The sequence below is a fragment of the Caloenas nicobarica genome, chromosome 5, assembly GCF_036013445.1.
Source record: "Caloenas nicobarica isolate bCalNic1 chromosome 5, bCalNic1.hap1, whole genome shotgun sequence".
In the NCBI taxonomy this organism is placed as follows: Eukaryota; Metazoa; Chordata; class Aves; order Columbiformes; family Columbidae; genus Caloenas; species Caloenas nicobarica.
The window spans coordinates 56,796,399-56,816,470 of record NC_088249.1 but is presented as its reverse complement, the minus strand read 5'-3'; the positions used below and the strand labels follow the sequence as shown (position 1 = coordinate 56,816,470).

Below are 20,072 nucleotides of genomic sequence, written 5' to 3'. Positions count from 1 at the left end.
ATGACCTGAATGTAAAATTTACGGTGTGGAATGCCCCAGCAGCAGAGGAAGCCGTCGGCACACAAGCTGCCTTTTGCAGGACAGGAGGGGAAGTGAAATCCCCTGAGGCTTGGGAAGTCTGAATGATGTAGTTATGGTTGGCACTTTGAATATATGTGTAGCTTACTTCAAAATAAATATTTGCAGTTCAACTCTAGCATACATGTGGGAGGGTGAGAACTAGCATGCATTGATGTTTCTTAAAATTAATCATTTTGAAAATTTTATGCTGGAATAATCTCACTGTTGTACAACATAAACAGAGCTTAGTGTGGTTACTTACTGGGGAGAAATGTCACCTGCCCTCTACATACACCATTTCCTGCCCACCTGCCCAGGTGGAGTTCCTGAAGAAGGCCATGCAAGGGACATTTTGGGAGAGACAGAGATAAGACTTTGTCTTTTTGCTTGAGAGGAAAGTTCCCAGGTGTCTTCAGCAACTTGGAAAGCTCTGAAAGACCCAGTGGCCATGTCTGTGCTTGTGTGTGCAGCTGGTTTCATAGCAGCAGCACCTTCTGAGTTGTGCTCTGATCTTGTCTTGGAGGAAACCAGCCAGTGAGTGATGCCAGGGGCAAGATCAGCCCCATTTTCCCCCACTTGTGAACAGAAATGATGTGGTTCTGTGATGTGGATGTGGGGAGAGGCCAAGCTTTCTGTCCCCCATGCCATCCCCCATAGGTATTGTCTTTTTATCCCTTCCCCAGTGCTTGGCAAGTCACCTGCCAGCTTCTCCCTTTCCCCTTGGCACCCTGTTTCAAATCCTCTACTTGTCGCTTTGCTGGCACATGGAACCCACAGCTGCTTCTGTCTCATGTGGGACCTGGAAGGGGCTCAGCCCATTTTCCCAGTGCAGCACAGTTACCAGCGTGGCTTTGCAAAATCCAGAGGCAGGACCTGTTCTTATGCTCCACCAGCCACAAATAGCTCCTAGCTGGGAGTCGGCTGTCACTGAGGTGTGCAATAGAAGACACTAGGAAGTGTACCATTTGCTTCCTTGACCTACTTTTCCTGTGCTTTTTTTTTTTTTTTAGAAGCGTGTTTCAGATTCTTTAAAACAGGAAAAATAAAGGGAGCTCTTGCACGACTTGCCATTTTAATCTCTCAGTTTGACACATACAGTTTTTGTGTTCCTGAAACTATCATCCACCCATTGTCTCCCTGTATGAAAAGAACTAGACAGATAAATTCAGCTCAGTCTCCTATGAGAAGCTGTACCATCTCTGATTCCTCTCCCAGTGTCACCAGTGTCCCACTCCGTATCTGCTGCCACCAGCTCATGTACCACATAGGACGTGCACAGGGGGAAAGGAGGTTGGAGCAGCACCCAGGGTAAATAGGGAGAGCAGCCACAGGAACAGCTGTCTCCATGGAGTGCTTGTGCTTGTGATGGGGCCCATATCCCAGCCCAGGAGGTCCTTTCTCTTGGGCAGCACTGGAAACACAGATGGTGGGTATGGAGTTACTGTACAAAATGGGCCGCATCTTGGGGAATCTCAACCTGGTTCTACTTTTGTAACTCATAGGATTTTTCCACATCTATCTGTAGTCTTTGTGTTGCTACAAATGATGATTAAGAAGCTCACTAAATCCTTCTGCATTTTTGTATTCAACATTTTTAGAAAAATATTTTTTTCTAGTCTCCAAATTATTGCAGTGATTTGTCTGAGTATACTAGAACTGACCTGTACATATCCTGCACTGATGGACAGCACAACTTATTTTTCTGCATCAGTTATTATGGTTTCTTTTTCTTGAGCTCTTTACAGTCTTCCTTCTGGAAACTGACTCTTTATCTGAAGTTTTCTCTTTGCACTGAGGTAAATTATTCTTTCTGAGACTCTTGCCCCTGCTGCTGCTTCTGTTAAATTATACAACTCTGTCCTTTCTTCTGAGTTTTCTGGGGCATGTCTGCATCTCTTCAGGATATGGCAACCACTAACATCACTTCTTTTTAAGGAAAGATGAGAAATAAGAAAAAAAGGAGAAAAAAAAAAAAAAAAAAAAAAAGACCTACCCTCTTCCTGCTCTGCCTGCTGCTGCTTTCCCTTCCATCCAGAGAAGAGCGCAGCTTTTCTTTCCTTACGCTGGTTAAGCTGCAAGTGTGACTGGCTATTAAGCTGGTCTAAATCAGCTGTAAATGGGAGTACAAAATTGCTGGGGCTTAGCTCAGTCAGTTTACATCACATGTAAAGCAAATTGTGTCTGCAGCAGGGACCCATGTTCCTTCGTTGTCTGCGGACGATGGCTAACAAGCTCCCCGGTGCTGCGTGTCCTCTCCCCTGCCTCCACGGGGGCTGCCTTCCCCTGTCCCCACCTGTGGTGGCAAAGGGCACATTGAAAAGGCCAGGGACAGCAGCGTGTCCTCTGTTTTCTCTTTGCAGCGGGTTTGGAAACTGAGGACAAAAGCAGCCCTCTCCTCGGCTTTGCTGGGCCAACATGTGCCCTGGCCACAGGGCTGAGCCCGCTTCAGAAGTGCGGCAGCTTTGCCGGTAGCCACCGGGGCCACGTGCTGGTCTTCACGTGCTGTCCCCAGCATCTGCCAGGTGTCCTCAGCATATACTGGCGGTCCATGTGGCAGCAATGGGCATCTCGGCTTTTTTGGCAGAGCCAACTTGTCCTAGAGGGCAGGGCTATTCCTTCCAGGTGGGAAGTCTGTCCTCCACTGCAGCCCTGTGAAACCTTTTTCTTGACATCAGCCTTGATGTTATGCTGTGCAGAGAAACATGCACAGACCAGTCTCCGATTTGGACACACGGCATGGTGGGGGGAGGAAAAGGGGGGTGACAGCCCTGGATAATCTGTCACAAACAAAGAACCAATTCTGAAGTCAAGCACTGGGTTCAAAGCACCTAAACTGAGCTGCTCTTTCAGTGTGGATTCTGAGTAATTTGAGCAGATGACTTACTGCTCCTCCCACTTTCCTCTCTCCCAGGATTAAAAATCAAGAGGGGAATTAGAGACTTTATTTCGTTTATTGATCTTGAGCATTGGGCAGATTTTTGGCTGATCTGTTGCACAAGGAGCATTTATAACACACAGTGGAAATGAACGTGTAAGACTGGGACAAAATGCATGTTTGCTACATTAAAACACAGGCTGCAGTCTTGGAGCTGCAGTATGAGAAGGGCTTTTCATGCTCCACCTGCTCTTGCAGCTTTACTCTGCCTGCCATAAGCCAGAGCTGGCTGGGCATTTGCTAGTGCGCCAGCCAGAGTGTCGCTCCTCTGTGGAGCTTTTATGTTAAAAATTATCTCCTGGTTTCACTGGCAGTCCTTCTGCTTTCTTCTGTGCTTCCTTGCCTTTGGGAGAGCACGGATGTAGTCATCCATCTTTATTTAATCAGCTGGATAAGTGCCAAATAGCTCCCAAGGTGAAAAATAAGGTGCTTTTATCCTCCCAGAGCATGTTTGCCCATATTGGAACAATGGTCCTGTAATGTAATGAGTCGAGTTAGCGTGGGGTGAAAACGTAGTATCCCCCTTCAGACTGTCATCCCGGGTATCCTTCTGCACACCAACACCCTCACTGAGCTCAGGCTGCCTCAAGTGTAACGGCCTTTCTGTGCAGCTGTGAAGAAATGGGTCTGGGTTTTATTGCATTCTGCACTCTCATCTGATATTTCCCTCTCTCCCAGGTCTTGTGAGAAGGGGCTGAATGTATATACAGTCTGACTGCGGCTGCAGAGCTCAGATGTAAATGCTGCTCATCTGCAGAGTGTTTCTGCTGTGGCATCGCCACAGCCTGGACGGCATCAGCCCTGCTCGGTGCCAGCACCGCTGCCCCTGTGCGGCGCGGGGCTGCAAGAGACCAGGGCTGTGGGGTGCCAGGGGTGCAGGGCCTGCAAGGGGCCAGGGGTGTGGAATGCCGGGATTCTGGGGGTGCAGACATCCCCCTGCAAAGGGGTTGCTGTCAGCCTTCAGCGCCCTCCTGCCACCGAAGCTTTACGTTTAAAATGTGCCCAGACGAAGCTGCAGGTGGCTGGTTAAAGGCTGCAGGGCTGCACCGCTGCAGGGTGGCGGTGAGCGGGCAGGACCGGCCGCAGGTCACCGCTGCCAGGTCCTGCTGGTCCCGGCCCCGCTCAGGGCTCCGCAGCAGATACAGGGAAGGGAGATGCTGTCCGGGACGAAGGAGAAACTCCGGTGCTGCGTTTTAAAGCAAATCTGCCTGCTTGGCGTTCTCATTACTTTCACTTGGGCTTTTTTCTATATGTCTCAGTTGCTGCAAGGGGAATGTCTTTGCTTGGCTGCTTTCAGAGAAAGTCCTCTTTTTCCACTCTGTCCTACATTACTTTGGGTCTCTTCCCGAAGTATTTTTCCCTGGCCTCCTCTGTCCTTTTCCTGCCAGAGACAGGAGTGTTTCCCTGAAGCTGGCCAAAGGCTGATGGCATCTTGATGAGCAGAAAGTGACTCCGGGCTGCACTGATAGGGGAGAGCAAAGTCAGGTCAGCACCCCAGCTCCTCCCAAAGGTTAGGAGCACCCTGGAAATCAGGCTTAGCCTAAATCCTGGTCTAAGCTCTGCTTTTCTTGTGCTTTGTCTTGTGCATCAAAGGTGTCTGTTAGTTTAACGAGAACCAAATCCACGTGGGGTGTTTCCAGATCTGTACTGTCTCTCCTGAGGTGGAGCTACATTTTCTCCTCACCTATTTCTTGCAGTGAATTACTTGGAAAGTGAAAGGTTCAGGTGAATGCCTGCTGCCCGAGCTGCGCTGCTGAAAGTGTGTGGCCCTTCTGGGAAAAAAAAATAAATAAACAAAAAGTGTTTCTCTCTGGTGAGAGATTATGTATTACTTAAAAATTCACTATTGTAGTGAAAGAAACCTACGTGTGCTGTGAGTCCTGTTAAGAAAATCCTCTTCCTTAACTATTATGTCAGTCAGGCTTTATAGTATGAAAGTGTATTAAGTCTGTCAACATATATTAGTTCACATTATATCCTGTAATGTAATGAAGTAGTGGAATTCTACTGGAGACTTTCGTATTGTTCAGGCTTAAGCAAAACAAACTAAAGGCTGGCCTGGCCCCAGAAACAAGGATTTTTTTTCTTGGAAGCCTAGAGCTGCCTATGAAGGATAACAAATACCCCTGGACAACCAAGATAACACCAGCATCCCAGCCCTTCTAACATGTCTTTGAAAGTCTCCCAGCATCGTTTGGCATCAGAGATAAGTAACTATAGCAAGACTGACTCCAGGGACATCTGGACCAATAGACAAGCATTAAGAATGCTGCAAAACTGTAGTTGCTTTGCAAAGTTTGGCTCTGATTAATAATCAGTAGTGTGGATACTAGTGATTAGTCAAATTGTGCTGTACCTAAACATTTAATGGATATAGAAACCCTGCATAAAACCACATTTGGAGTGGCCCAGTTTGGCTGGGACAATTTTCTTGACAGTTCTTACTCTTCCTGGTGACTTGAGTAGACAGTGACAATGCAGATCCGTGCCTACAGTGCTTTGGTGAGACCAGTGGCACCCAGAGCCTGCCCTAATCCCTCTGGCCCCAGGCACAAGGTAGCAAACCTCGCCGTGGCCAGTTGCACAATCCGTGTGGGGCTGCATCATCGCAGCCCCGTGGGGCAGCAGCATCCAGGACCATCTGGCTGCTGGGCAGCTGTCACCTGCCGTGACACTTCAGACTCCCTGTCCAGCCCAAAAAAAGCTGTTGCCTGCAGAGTTTGGCTGGGAGATGTGCTTGCTCCAAGGGCTGTTTGCAGCTCTCAAAGCCCCTCGGCGGCCTCACGGGCAGAAAAGAGAGCGCCGGAGCACCGGCGGTGCTCCGGCGCTCTCTTTTCTGCCCGTGAGGCCGCCGAGGGGCTTTGAGAGCCATCAGATGCCTGCAGCTAATCTCACTTTAAGGAGAGGCAGCGAGGAGGAACTGCACTGATTTATTCCCTTCGACCGAGCCTGAGCTCACCCGCCGTTGTCTGTGCAACGTATTGCAACGTGCCCAACCCCTCCTTCAGCCGGCAGCGCTGGCAGGAGTACCTGCTGCTCTCCAAACGTCACCCGGCTCCGGTTATAAAGCACAGGCGATATACAATCTCCCCGGCTCCATCTCTCTGAGAAGTGCGTCTTCGAGAAGCGAGCTGTACGCGGGTGGAAAGATGTTTTATTCAGGTATCCTGACAGAGCCCAGTAGGAAAGAAGTGGAGATAAGGGAAGCAGCATCTCTCCGGCAGCAGAGGAGGATGAAGCAGGCGGTTCAGTTTATTCACAAGGATTCTGCAGATCTTCTCCCTCTGGATGGACTGAAGAAGCTGGGGACTTCAAAAGATACTGTAAGGCTTTATTGTGTTTACTGGAAGGAGACTTAAGCAGCTGGTAGGGCAGTGTTTATTTTTTTCTTCCTGCCGTTTTTCTGTTGGGAGGAGAAGTTGGTTGCTTGTGGAAATTGATTTTTAAAAATGAGGCTTTTGTATGTAATGGTAAGGGAATATAAATATGATGCTAGTTATTGCCAGGGCTGCTTTTTGCTAGTAGGTGCTTTCAGATGCCTGGCACTTGAATTTTTTTTTTTTTTTTTAATTATTTACAAAAAAAACAGAATACTGTTTTCAGTATTAAAATTCTCTCTGAATCAAAGCAAATCAAAATGGCTTCATATAATACGTACATATATACACACACATTTGTCTGTGATGCAAATATATGCCCAACATATAATCATAAAAGATTCAGTAAAGTGCAGTCATTATTACTTCAAAATATAAACCTGCCAAGATTATGCTTTGATAAAGGCTTATGTGTGTGTGTATATATATTTTTTTTTTTCAATGAAGAAGCATAATTCTAGGTTTTAAATATTTACATATGCGATGATCCATGTGATCATGTAGCTGATGTACAATATCCTTCATCATGTCCAGGGGCTGGAGAGCATTTCTAAATACTAATGCGCACAAATGTTTGACCTTTCTCTAATGAGAAATTATACTTAAATGTAATATCAAAAGTTCTGATGTAAGGAACAAAATCTAGAAAATATATTCTACTGAGGAAAGCTCCTATATTTTTTTCCCTAATTGTTGCAAAATTCTTGCACCTTGTAACACACAATATTTGCTTCTTTCAGTGCTTGATACGGGTTCATTGGAAAAAGTGAATCTTCATTTTCAGTGGGGTAGTTTTGTTCTGTCACAGCCTTCCTGCTCCTTTTGGTTAGGCTTGGCTCTGCCTGGCTGAGATAAGTGGAATGAGTTGGCTGTTCTCTGCAGTGCACATGGACATGATTGTTTTGACATCCCAAACGTTTTTCAGTCATAGGGAGTGAAGCTCCTGCCCAGGGCAAGGCTTGGAAGGAGCTTTCCTGGTCACCATTAAGTGATCTCTCTGGGGAGTTACAAAGTGCCTTTCAGAGCATGATAGTGGTGTCATTACTGTTATCTGCAGAGTCTAAATAACGTTTCATGGCTCAGTAATCCACCGTGTGCAGGGCTGAGACCCTGATGATGGGGATTTCTGCTCTGCCCAGATGAGAGAGGCAACAGGTAGCAGGAGCCAGGGGCACTGAGCACTGAAGTCCTTGTTCTTGCAGCAGCGATGACCAGGTTTGGCCCCAGTGCCAGGGTCAGAGCATGGGGATCCTTGTCACGGTCCTGGTCACAGAAATGTCACCCGAGGTTTCCCCCCTGCTCCTGTGCCTGTGCTGGCTGAGCCATGGCTGCAGCATCGCCCCTGCTACACCCACAGCCCCTGTGAGGAAGGTGCCCAAGCCCTAGGGAGGTCCAGAGCTCCTGATCTCCTCCAAGGACAAAACGAGGTGTGGTGTGGCAGAGGCGTACACCTGCCCTGGCTGCGGTGGGTCTCTGGCTGGGGATGGCGCGAGAACCGAGCTGGTATGGGCCACCCCATTGCAAAACCACCCTGGCCCCATGCCACAGCGAGTGGCGATGGGACAGTGGGCACATGTGGCCAAGGCAAGCCCACCACAGCCAAGGTAACTGAGGCCTTCCGCCTCATGGGATGTATGGGGAGTCCCCAAAGCAGCAGCACTGACATGTGCTCAGGCCCGTTCCTGCAGCCCCAGAGAAGACGCTGTGAATTTCGGAGCTGTTGCAGTGGGTCGTGTCGCAGCAAAGTGATGCTGCCAGCACCACCAGGCCTACACTGCGCACCGCCAGGACGGCAGTGAGCATGGCTTCAAGAGGTCCCACCATGTCTCCCCGGCACTGGGGCTGCCCGGATGTCACAAGAGTTGTCCCCAGGAGGAGTGGGAGATCGTGTGTCTCTGAGACTGGAGAAGCACCAAGAGCCTCTGAAATGTGGGACTCCACCTTGGCACAGCCCCAAACTGAGAGGTCCAGGTCCAGAGGGGCTGAGCTGTGCGGTCAGGAGGCCCAGGGGTCTTTGCTCAGGGCGTTTGCACGCCTTTCTTGTGAATAACGGCACACCTCCTAACAAAGCAGCACATTTTCATGTCTGAAGCTGCATGACAGCTGTGGCGATGTGGGTGGAAGGGCTTTTGACGTGACCGGTGTTATTAATGCAAGGTTTCCTGTGGGGGTTTTCCAGCAGCCTCGGCAGGAGAAGAGAGGAGGTAACAGCTTCCCAGAGGTGGGGACAGGTGGTGAGGACAGGCATTGTCTGTCTGCGTGACAGCTGGCAGCAAATACTCCAATTTTGGGGAGAAATCCCCTTCCGCTTGGCTGCAGTGCACGGGTGCTGCAGGTCACTGGGGCGGGTGTGCCGGCGTCCCCCAGCTTGTGTGTCACTGCTGGGCTCCTGGAGCGGCTCTCCTGGTGATGCCCTGTATAGGTTTGATAAATACTTGTAATTATCTATGTTAAGTCTCCGATATTTTTCAGTATATTATTCTGGGTTAGACTGAACTCTTCCAGCTCCTCGCTCTCCTTTCATATTCTACTTTGTTTGCCTAGCATAATACCAAACTATAACATAGCACACATTGGATTTGGCAAACGTAGGGCTGGTTATACAGAACATAAATTGTTCTATTTTGATGCCTCACTGTTAGCCTCCTCCTCAAAGCCCAGAAAATTGGCATGAGAGGGTTGTTAGCTGGGATTTGGGCTTCCTGACACTGTAGCCATGACCCCCTGCCTGGCTTGGGCAGGGCGTGCTGTCCATCGGCATCTCCTCTTCATGCCCCAACCTTGCCCTGAGAGCTGCTGGACCGGTTTGGAGGGGTTTGCCTGAAACAGTCCCACATCAGTTTACAACCTGGGAAACAAAGTTATAAATGGTAACAAACAATAGCAACCAAAAAAAGCACTGCTCCTCTCCCAAAATGCCCTCAAGAGCCTCCTCTGGGTACCCGGGTCCTCAGCGCAGCTCAGGGTGCCCCCCTGTCCCCATCCCCTGCTTCTGTAGCTGGTTCAACATTGCAGTTAATTGCAGTGCACTCCCCAGAGTTTCTTGTGTCTTGGTTAAAATGCAAAAAAATTCGATGCTATGTGCACTGTCTTGGGCAGGGACCTGGCAGCTGCCTGGGCACCCGGGGAGCGCAGGAGAGCGGGTGGCACCTCTTGTCCCACCTCACCCTCCTGCGAGAGGGGCTGACAGCACGTGAGCACAGGCTGCTGGTAGAAGAGGTGAATTGGGATGGAGGATGGAGAGAAGAGAGAGAAATTGGTTATTTACTGGGGTGAGCTCCATTGCTGTGGTAAAACTCCTTTTTTCTACTGTCTGGTTACAGAAGAGAGGGCGAATCTCCTGAGAAGGGTTTGGGGAGGGGAGGAACTGGCATCTTCCCTGACCTTTGTCTCCACCTGAGTGAAACTGATTTTGACAGGTCTTGTTATCCCGATATCTAGAAACCAAAATAGTGGGAAACCTGCAGCGATCTTCTTGCTTATAAATTAGAGAGGAACAAAACTGGACAGAGTTGTTCGTGGTTTTGACAGACAGTGGTAAATAGGTTCAGCAATAGCTGGTGTCTCTACTCACTACTTTTAGGTTTCTACTGTGATGTTTTTAGGGGATTATAGGTTTTACAAAGTCTTGGGGATGGAAAGGGAGATATCTTATGAAAAAAATCCTGGTTTGTATTTATATTGTGCTGAATGATACTAAGAAATTACTTTTTTTTTTCCCCACTTACACAATAGTATGTAACATTTTATTTTTTTATAAAACTCACAGGTTTTCTTGTGATGCATAGAAAGACAGTACCAGGTGATCTGGGTTACTCCAGACACCAGTCCTGGCTGTGTGGCTGGCCTGTGCTGGAGGGAGAACACGGCTGCCTTCCCCATCACTGTCATGGGGAGGTTTTCCTCCTCTCCCTCCCAGACATGATCTGCTTGCAGCTTTCCAGCAAAATGTGCGTTTGCAAATGTCCTCTGGCACATTATCTGTTTACCAAGTACGTATCCATCACTTGAGTCATCTCCGTGACTAACATCTCTCACTCTGTTGCACACGAGAGTCAAGGGAAATACAAGTTAAAGCGAACTAATTAATAGCCTGAGACAGGATGGTGCTGCAGGGAACCTTTTCAGCCCCCTCTTGCTAGGTTATTTCTGTACTGGAGCACAACGTAAGCAACATTTGTCTCCTCGAAGGCAGGATTTGCTGCAGCTTTCAGAAGAGCAAGCATCAACAAAAGGCAGTCCCATTTGCAGTGGTAACTTGTGCTGTCCAAGTCCTGGATTTTTTCCTTTTGGTGATGGATCCCATATAGGATTCATAAAACCAGGGCCTGAGAAAACACACAAATGTAACTAGTTAACGATCCATAGGAGAACTTGTATTAAAAAAAATTTAGGCTTAAATCAACGGTAGATGACTGTTAAAATAGCAATGATGACTGTACTTGTGACTTATTCTTCTCCAGCAGATCAGAGAGCACCCAGACTGTCCTGGATGATGCCATTCAGAAATTTCTCTCAGTCCTAGAGAGAACTGGGTGTGAGGAGGTGACCACTGTCTTCTGGACAGCTTGGAACTTCACTCATCTACTTCTCCAGTTACCTACCGCTTCATTTGTGGGGTTTTTGTTTGCTTGTGGTTTTTTTTTTTTTTTTTTTGATGCTGTGTAGAATTAGTCCTCCAAATATGTGCCTCAGTTGCAGGTAAACATAAGGGGTAAGGAGGACATGCCATCTGCTGTCAGCAAACCCTGACTTGCATTTTTTGCTCAGCTGAGGAGCCTTGGAGGTGATCACCGTGCTGTGCACCTACAGCTTCTGCCTCACGTGAGGGAGTCCTCACTTCCAAACTGATCTGCTTGTCCCTCAGCACAGGGTCCATTGCTAGCAGAGCCAGTCTGCTTGCCTTTCATCTGTTAAGTAATACTGGTTTCTGCTGTTCAGTCTCACTGGGAAGGCAGTGGTCACCAGAGCAGTGCTGGAGCTTCATTACTTTTTGTGCATGAAGGAGACAGCACAATGATGGATTTGGTTTCTCCGCGTTGCTGGGATTGCAGATGTGTTATTGCCTTTACACAGGACATGCCCTCTAGCACCTGCAACCGAAAATTGTAATGAAATTTTATATCCTTTCAAGTTTTAGGTTGTATGCAAAAGTGAAAACAGTGAAAAGTGAGGAAAAAAGGAGATTACATGTTCTGGTGACCACTGGCTGCATCTACTCGATCTCATCAGTCAGGTCCAGTTTAACCTCCTGTGTTAAGCCTACAGCAGGACCTGAAGCACTAACGTGGCTGCAGTTATTTTAGGATGATGCCAAGTTGCATTAGCCTCTTGTGAGTGCTGTTATTTAATGCGCCGCACAGATGCACTGTGTGTGCTGGCTGACTTGGGAACCGTGGCCTGAGGTTTTCAAAGTTGTCCCGATCCCATTGAAATTCCCTCAGGATGATGGTTTAGATGTCTCTGCAGACACATAGGCATATTTAATATGAATGCAAATACTCAGGAGTGAGCCAGTAAGAAGGTCTCACTGTGGAGAAATTAAAATCAGAAGGAAAAGGTTGTAATGGGGGAGGAGTGAAAGGGGAGATTAGCCAGGCAGAGAAATGAGCAGATAGTCAAGCAGAGTCATTTCACCTCCAGCAGACTATGTGCATCCGCCCGTGATGAACATTAAATATAAAAAGGCTTTTGGGAAAGCAGTTGGAGGAAATTTTGGGAGGCAACGTGCTTCACACAGAGCAAATGGAAATGACAGAGAAAGCAAGAAGCTGCCATACAAAGCATTGGAGGTTTCTGGGAGAATTCCTACCCACCTACCTCAGATCATCTTACCTCTTCCTTCCTCTCCTCTCCCTCTGCAGCATGGCACCAGCATTGGTCCCATTTACTCACCTTTAGCAGCTAAATACCAATGTGGACAGAAGAGAGATGCAAGGCAATTGCAAATTCTGATCAAAAGGCCAGACCGGGTCTGACAATAGACACCACGTGTAGCTCTCTTCTTGCAGTTATGCCTGATTCACTCACATGTAAGAGCCAATGCACAAACACCCAAATTAGCTGCTTAAATTCTGGGTCAATTCACACAAAGAGCTTTGCCACATGTAAAGGCTGGACACAGGTATTTCCTATGCCAGCAATGCCAGTGGTCAGTGAAAGCATCTGTGTTCATTCAGTAAGTTCATACACCTTTTTCATTCTTAGGTGGTGTGTGTCATTGGAAAGGTAATTTGTTATGTTTTAACTTTTCACATCACTGCAGAATTCCCGATACCCTTATCAAAAGTTGAAGGCAATTACAACTGAAACACCAGTTTGAAAAAGCCTGACTTGTTTTGAATTCCTATATGAAATCGAATCATGAACTTGAGTTTGGAAAAAGAAAAGCATCCCTCCAAATTCTGCTGAATATTTTGAAAGGATTATTCCCTTGCCAATATAAAGTAGTTCTCTTTAGTCAAAGCCAGATAAGCCAGAGCTGGCAGGAGAGCACATAGATGTAGGCTGGGAAGAGGACATGGAGTCTGGAAATCAGGGAGAGTGAGACTTCAGGGCATCCCTCCTGAGAGAGCAGCGCTGGCCATGGGCACCACAAGCAGGCTGGCGATGCAGGTCACTTTGTGGCTTTCCTCTGAATTCACTCTGCTCTTCTGTGTCTGTTTTTTCTTAAAGCAACCACATAATATCCTGCAGAAGCGCCTGATGGAGACTAATTTATCAAAATTACGAAGCAGCCGAGGCGGCTGGACTCCTAAGAGTGATATCTCTGCACAGACCAACAAACTGAATCAAACCAAACTGGGCAGCTCAGGGAAAACAGAGGATGAGGAGCTCATAGTGGTGAGCTGCCAGGTAATAGTCCCTGCCCGGCCTTCTGTGTATTGTTTGTTTGGTTTTTTCCCCCCAAAAAAATTTATTTCCAACAGCCTCAAACTTCGTCGTTGTTCTCCACATTACTGGATTAGGGTTGCGCACCACCGGGGCTGTCACAGCTGTAGAGATGCTCTCCCTCTGCAGCTCAGGGCTGGTGTGGCACAGACACCCACCTGGGTGTCACAGAGAAAGCGTGTCTGATGGATGTCTTCCCTTGGACATCAGGGCGGAGGGAGCAGCCAGGCTGGAGCAGCATGCTGAAACCCCGAGGAGCAATTATCCATGGTGAATTCCTGTGCTCACAGCCTGTTTGTTTTCCTGAAGTGCCATTCCTCCAAAAGTAACTTCACATTTCTCCTTCTTACCCCTACACTCTTTTGTATTTCCTGCTCTCCACAATATCCCCTCCCACCTGGGGCTGCCCCTTCTGCTGTCTGCAGGCGCAAATTCTGCCGGGAAGCGCTCAGGACCCAACACCATGTTGTTCAGTAGCAGCACCTTATTCAAAAAGCAGCTCGAGAGCCAACTCTTGAGTGCCTGGAGTGGAAGAGGCAATACTCTGCAGGCACAGAGTGTGCAGTGGAGAGCGGATGGGCTGGGACGAGGAGATGTTGGCATTTTGGTGGGGACCACTATGTGCAGAGCAGAGACCCTGGACACCCTGCGCTCATCCTGTATCCCACACATCATCTCCCATCTCTGCTTGTTCTTGCAGTGTGCGGGGCAGGAGCTGAAGGCTGTGGTGGACACCGGCTCACAGCACAACCTCATGTCGTCTGCCTGCCTGGACAGACTTGGGTAAATATTCAGCTGGATTTCTGCCTTGTGGGAACTTGGGATATCTGGCAGCACAGGCAGTGCTTCAGGGCTGGGGCTTTGCTCACCACCAGCAATGGCCATTCTGGGCTTTGGGCTGAGCCCAGGCAAGGCCCTGAGCCTGCTGGTGCACCCAAATCCTGGCTTATTCTTAAATGTCCTTGCAGGGAGCTGAAATAGAAAGCCAGTTGTACCAACTTATTGACCTCTGAGTAAATCCCTTCAGAGGGTTGGATGCGTTTGGATTTTTTCAGTGCCTGCCTGTTTGTCGTTCAGTGCATTGTGAATTAGCTGAAACCTCCCCGGCCTTCTATGTCCCCAGGGCAGGTGTGGGGCTGGAGCAGCCCAGCCCTACCCTGTGGGTCCCCACTGCCCGTTGTGCTCCTGCTGGCGGCTGCAGCACTGCTGGCCCCAGCACTGGGTGTAAAGCAGCTGAGTGGTTGCATACATGCCTGTGCTTGAATTTTGCTGTATGATGCTACTCCCAATAACAAATTTCTTATGGTTGAAGGGAAATGAAGTGTATTTATGTAGTGTTAGAGAGCTGACTGCCAGCCCTTTGTGGCAAAACTCCCACTGATCTTCAAGAAGCAGGATCAGGCATCAGCTCACAGGGTATCGAGCAGATTTTGGCACTTTATTCCCATGGAGTCATTGCTTTTTATCGCCCACTTGCAGTGATTATGCAAAAAGCAATTGTCGTTGCTCCTTGAGCACTACTGCGTGGCCCTGGATGAATGGTGCCTGCTTGTCTGTCCAGACAGTAATTAACTTCTTTGCACAACAGTGTTTAGTAGCTGGAAGGTGGCTGCACTTACCACAAACTTGTCACAGACTGTGACAGCTAGTTTGTCACTAGCTCAGCCTAGTTTATGGATGACAGCAGTGCATTTGGAGGGGTCTCATCGTTCAAGATGCTGTATTAGCTGCTCAACACGTCTGAGTTGCACAGCGATGCTCTGTGGCAGTTCATCTGCTCTCTGTGTTACTCATGCATGTCCTATGCAGTTTTTGCAGCACCAGTCTGTTTCTGCAGTCCTGCCCTTCAAAGAGCACTTAAGAAATAGGTTAGAGCCAGTTTCTGCTCTCAGGTTATGGGGATTCCCTCCTGATTTGAGCGAGACCACTTTTGTAGCCCTCAGCTAGACAGCTGCACTTACAAGACCCTCCCCATGCTACCCATCAGCACTGAGTGAGCTTTGGTTACTGCTGGCTGGGACCTCTCGAACCCTGGGCCATGCGGGAGCCGTGCCGCGTGTGCGGGAGCCGTGCCGCATGTGCGGGAGCCGTGCCGTGTGTGCAGGAGCTGTGCTGCATGTGCAGGAGCCGTGCCGTGTGTGCAAGAAGCCGTGCCGCGTGTGCGGGAGCCGTGCCGCGTGTGCGGGAGCCGTGCCATGTGTGCAGGAGCCGTGCCGTGTGTGCGGGAGCCGTGCCATGTGTGCAGGAGCTGTGCTGCATGTGCAGGAGCCGTGCCGTGTGTGCAAGAAGCCATGCTGCGTGTGCCTGAGCCATGCTGTGTGTGCCAGCAGCGTGGCCAGAGCAATGCCTGTCCTGCTGATGCTGCCAGCCAAGGCGTGCAGCAGGCAGGGCTGCCTTGCAGGCAGCTTCCTGCAGCTCCTTTGCTGTTTGTGGGGACAGAAGCTAAAGCCAGATTAACAAAGCGGGTTAAAAGCAGGGCTTTAATGCCTGACTCACTCTGCCATCGCTGTGGTATGTCCTGTGTGACAACAGGCACTGCTCCAGGACGTTTTACTTCAAAGCAGTCCAGCGCATGTAGCAGCGATAAAACATGAGTTTTGTTTAAATCCAGCCCTGGAAGGCAGCAGGGAAGAGGCGTGATAGGCAATTTTTCCCTTGTTCCTGCCAGGGCAGGAGGGCCCTGCAGTGAGCTTTGTCAGCACTGCTGCCTGCGTCTGAGGCTCAGCAGCTCTGGGGATGGGACCTGCTGCTGAGGTCTCTAGGGGCTCAGCATCTAAAAACAGCGTGTGTGTTCCTGAGGCACAGGCTCAACCTCTCCCTTTTTCAAAAATTGTTTTGCATCTTGTCATGGTGCTGTGTGAGCTTTTTCCCTTGCTCCTGAGGAATGTGGTGGGGTTATCTCGCAGGTTGCCTCAGCACAAAAAGTCCTCTGCAGAGGTGTGGGTGCAGCTGTTACGTGGGCAGATCTGGTCACTGCACACTGCTGGGGATGTTCCACTTGCAAACCCAACTCCAAGATGCATCATGCATCAGTGGTTGTCCTCACCTCGCTGCAATTTGCCGGCCAGCTTTCAGCCAGGCATCGCCCACGTGCTGTCCCTGTGTCTTTGGGTCAGCCTCAGCTGTGATGAAGTGCTTGATTGAAAGTGGCTTTACTCTGTCCCCTTCCTGCAGCCCCTCTGCAGCCCTCGTCACACTTGGGAAAACCACCTGGGTCAGCGGGTGCCAGAGCGAGGAGCCACCTCCAGCTGTATCTCGGCTCTGTTCAGGTCCTGCCTCCGACACCGTGGCCGGTGCCCTGTGGCGGTGACATACGGGGGGAAACAAAGACCACAGCCAAAGACCACACATCTTCCCCTGAGTGGATGGAGAAGTCATTTGAGTTGGCTGTACCAAAAAAGGCCACTACAACCTGTCTCGGGCCCAAGTAAAGCCAGCTCAGGGCCAAGCTGCACATAAACAACTTCTTGCTGTGTTCCCACTGCTTTTTAAAGCCAGTCTCTAAGGGAAGTGGCAGAGGGAATCGAGCTCCTTCTGTCTCCTACCTCTCCTGGTCCTTGTACCTGCACTGAATGGCATGGGCGATCCCACCTCAGTCCTGGGGCCTCTGCCTCTGAGGGGGCTGGTCCCCCCAGGGTGAATGAACAGACACACACATGCTGCTGCAATGCAGCTCAGTACACAGGTACGTCAAATAGCTGAAAAGCGCTACAGCTTTTATGGGAGAGAGAGATCACTGCCTTGAAGTGCCTTCCTATTGGATTCTCGTTCAGTTTAAAAGAGAAACTGGAGGTAAACAATTCATCAGTGTTGTCGGACTTATTCTTGGAGTGTACACAGAAGAAACACCCGTACCTGAGATATCCATGACATTCTTTTTTCCTTTTCTTGAGCTGAATGTGATTGATCTGTCCCCATTTCCTCTGAATAAACCCAGCAGCAGCACCTGCTAACAAGCGTGGATCGGCCACGCTGTCCTGGCTGTGAGGCATGGGGACGTGGTGGTGGCAGCTCCAGGGGTGGCAGCTGGAGAGGAATATCCCTTGCTTATGCCCACACTGCATTAGAAGTGATTTTAGATCAGCAGCAAGGCTGGAGGAAATATAGGAAAAGGGATTCCTCGGGTAAAAGGCAGAATCCAGTGAGGAGCTCTGCTTGGGGCAAGGGCTGATGCGGCCCCAGGGTTGTGTCGTGGATCGTGCTGTGGTGTGACGTGGCTGCTGGCTGTGTGCAGACCGTCACAGAAAAGCTGCCAGGAAAGCAGCTTTCCAATAATGGTGTGGTAACACGAGTAAGCTAAGGGCACTTCAGGTGTAAGTACCCTCCAAAAGCCATTTGCTCCTTGCTGGAGCAGCCGCACTGTGTCTGTTTCATGTCAGAAGTGTTTCCAACGCACAGGTTAAAGGAGCATCTCAAAGCACTCCCTGGCGATGACGAGGCGGTTTCGCTACCGTACAAGGTGAGGGCAATCGGCCAGATCGAGCACCTCACCCTCACGCTGGGAGCCGTCCCTGTGGAGTGCGCTGCCCTCGTCGTGGGTGAGTGTGTGTGTGTGCTCCTCGGGTCCGGGCTGGGGCTCTGCTCCCCTCACCCCAGGGGAAAAAATGAAACTTGAGAAACATGTTAACATTAAAATAGAAATACTGCTTTTCTGGAAAAAAAAATAATCCCTGTTTGGCCCTTCTGATGGAGGGAGGGTACGCTCAGCAGGGCTGTGCTCGCAGCACCACGCTCACGCTCCGCCGTGCCCATGGAGCGACCACCGTGCCTCCCGGCAGGCGAGTCCGCCTGCCCTCGTTTGATCACTTTCCCCTCCAGGGTAACTCAGTCCCTTTATGAGCGGGGTTTTATTTAGCAGAACAGCTGTGAAGGAAGGATGGAGTCACTGACAGCATGGGAGAACATTTTTAATGTGTAAATCTGAATATTCCTGTTTTTCAGAGGACAATGAGAAACCCTTTTCCTTTGGGCTGCAGACACTGAAATCTCTGAAGGTAGGAATTTCCAGCAGGGCTTTTACCTCTGCTGGGGCAGCTGGGACCACTGTGAATTGCAGTTTTCCCTCTTACCTAAAGGCATTTATTCTCTACAGTGTGTCATAAACATGGAGAAGCACCACCTCATTCTGGGGAAGACAGAAAGGGAAGAAATCCCATTTGTGGGCAGTGGCAGCGCTGTGGAAGGAGAGCAGTAAGTTATTGGGGGGGTGAGCTGCGTGTGCACCGCAGAGCCTGACAGCAGCGTCCCCAGCATGGCCATGGGGGAGCCCTGAGACCCTCGCTGCTGGCAGGCAAGAGCTCACTGGCACTGGCGGAAATTGTTTTCATCAGTGGATTGAGTTTTAAAACAGAGTCCCAGGCTCTTCCAGCAGCCTTTTTCAGCTTTTGCTGCCTTCCCCCTCCCCCTTTTTCTTTTTCCCCCAGTAAGCATTCTACAGCAAAGAGGGTGTCTTAAAATGTACTTTTTGGAGGTCATTAGAAAGACTCCTTGAGCTCTGCTTTGAGAGTGTTCCCAAACAAACCTTTTTCTGGAAAACATTTATGAAGCAAGGTGAGTAAGCCCACATGAATCTTTTGCAAACTGCAGGAGAGAGAGATCCTGCCTGGAGATAACGGTGTTGCCTCTTCTCCCCACCTTGCCTCGGCTGCCCTCCTGCCAGCTGCTCATGATGACCCTGACTTTTTCAGCCTTATTTCTGTACAGAAAGAGAAATCTGTGCTGTCCGCTCTGGTACCTCCTTAATGTGTGTAGCTTGTGACAGCTGGCTCTGCAGGCAGCAGGTAAGGCAATCCCTCTCCTTCCAGGCACTGCACGGGGCTTTTCCTCGCTGAGCACTGTGAAGAAGAGACACCTCGCTGCCTCCTGCCTCTGACTTAGGAAACTTGCAGGCACCAGGTGCCTGAGAGGAGGATTTGCACTTGCGTGCCCCTCTGGCTTCACAGGCATCACTTCTGGTTGCTCGGCAATGAGTGCTGCAGACACATCCATCTAAAAAAATGTTTGCTCACTGCATAAGAAATCTTCTTTGGCGAATGATGTAGGGCAGCACTTTTAGCTGCCTGTCATGACCAACCACAGTCATTTTGGAAGTCCTGCAGTCCCTGTGCAGCTCGAACCTGCTGTGCTGGGCACTGCTGAGCTTGAGGAGCCCAGTCAGGAGCAGGAAAGGAGCAGACCTTCCCCAGCTAATTGTATTTACGCTCCTTGGAGACTACACGGAAGGTGTACACAGTAGCACAGGGAGTCAGGACAGGAGGGCATGTGCACCCACCATGTGCCCTGGACACCCACCCACGGTGTGACCCTGACAGCCATCCACCATGTGCCCCTGATACCCACCCACCATGTGTCGAGGGCAGCTCTGTGGCCACAGATGCCGCCAGCACACGAGTCCAGGGAGCGCCTGGTGCAGCACCACAAGTAGGTTGTGCTGCAGTGTAACACCAGAAGATGTTTTCCCTGTATCCTTTGAAACACGGATGTGAGAGGTATACTGTACTTCTGTCGCCACTGCAGTGATGAATTATTTCTTGGTACTGCATTCATGGCCAAATCTTTCTGCCTTTTTTTTTTTTTCCATTCAAAATACCTGTTATATTGAATGTATTTTCCTTCCTGTTTCAGGAGTTCAGAGGCATAAAGAGAACTGAAGCACTGTCCCCACACAAGAGCTTGACATCAAAGAAATCCTGTGCAGCTGTTCCAGATGAAACAGCAGCACGCTGCTTTGAAAACATTTATACTAGGCTACAGCTTGAGTAGAGCTAAATGAAATCCTGTTCAGTAGCCAGTAATTTAGAGATATTGTC

General features: G+C 49.5%; 1 protein-coding gene across 1 annotated transcript; it reads left to right on the top strand.

Moving 5' to 3' along the window:
• The first annotated feature begins 6,144 nt into the window (after window positions 1-6,144).
• NRIP3 (nuclear receptor interacting protein 3) lies at window positions 6,145-18,457 on the top strand. The gene is made up of 6 exons (XM_065636889.1): window positions 6,145-6,318; window positions 13,048-13,227; window positions 13,964-14,046; window positions 17,662-17,801; window positions 18,205-18,257; window positions 18,356-18,457. Exons 1-6 carry the CDS (start codon window positions 6,145-6,147, stop codon window positions 18,455-18,457), a joined length of 732 nt encoding a protein of 243 aa, XP_065492961.1.
• Window positions 18,458-20,072: the final 1,615 nt, after the last annotated feature.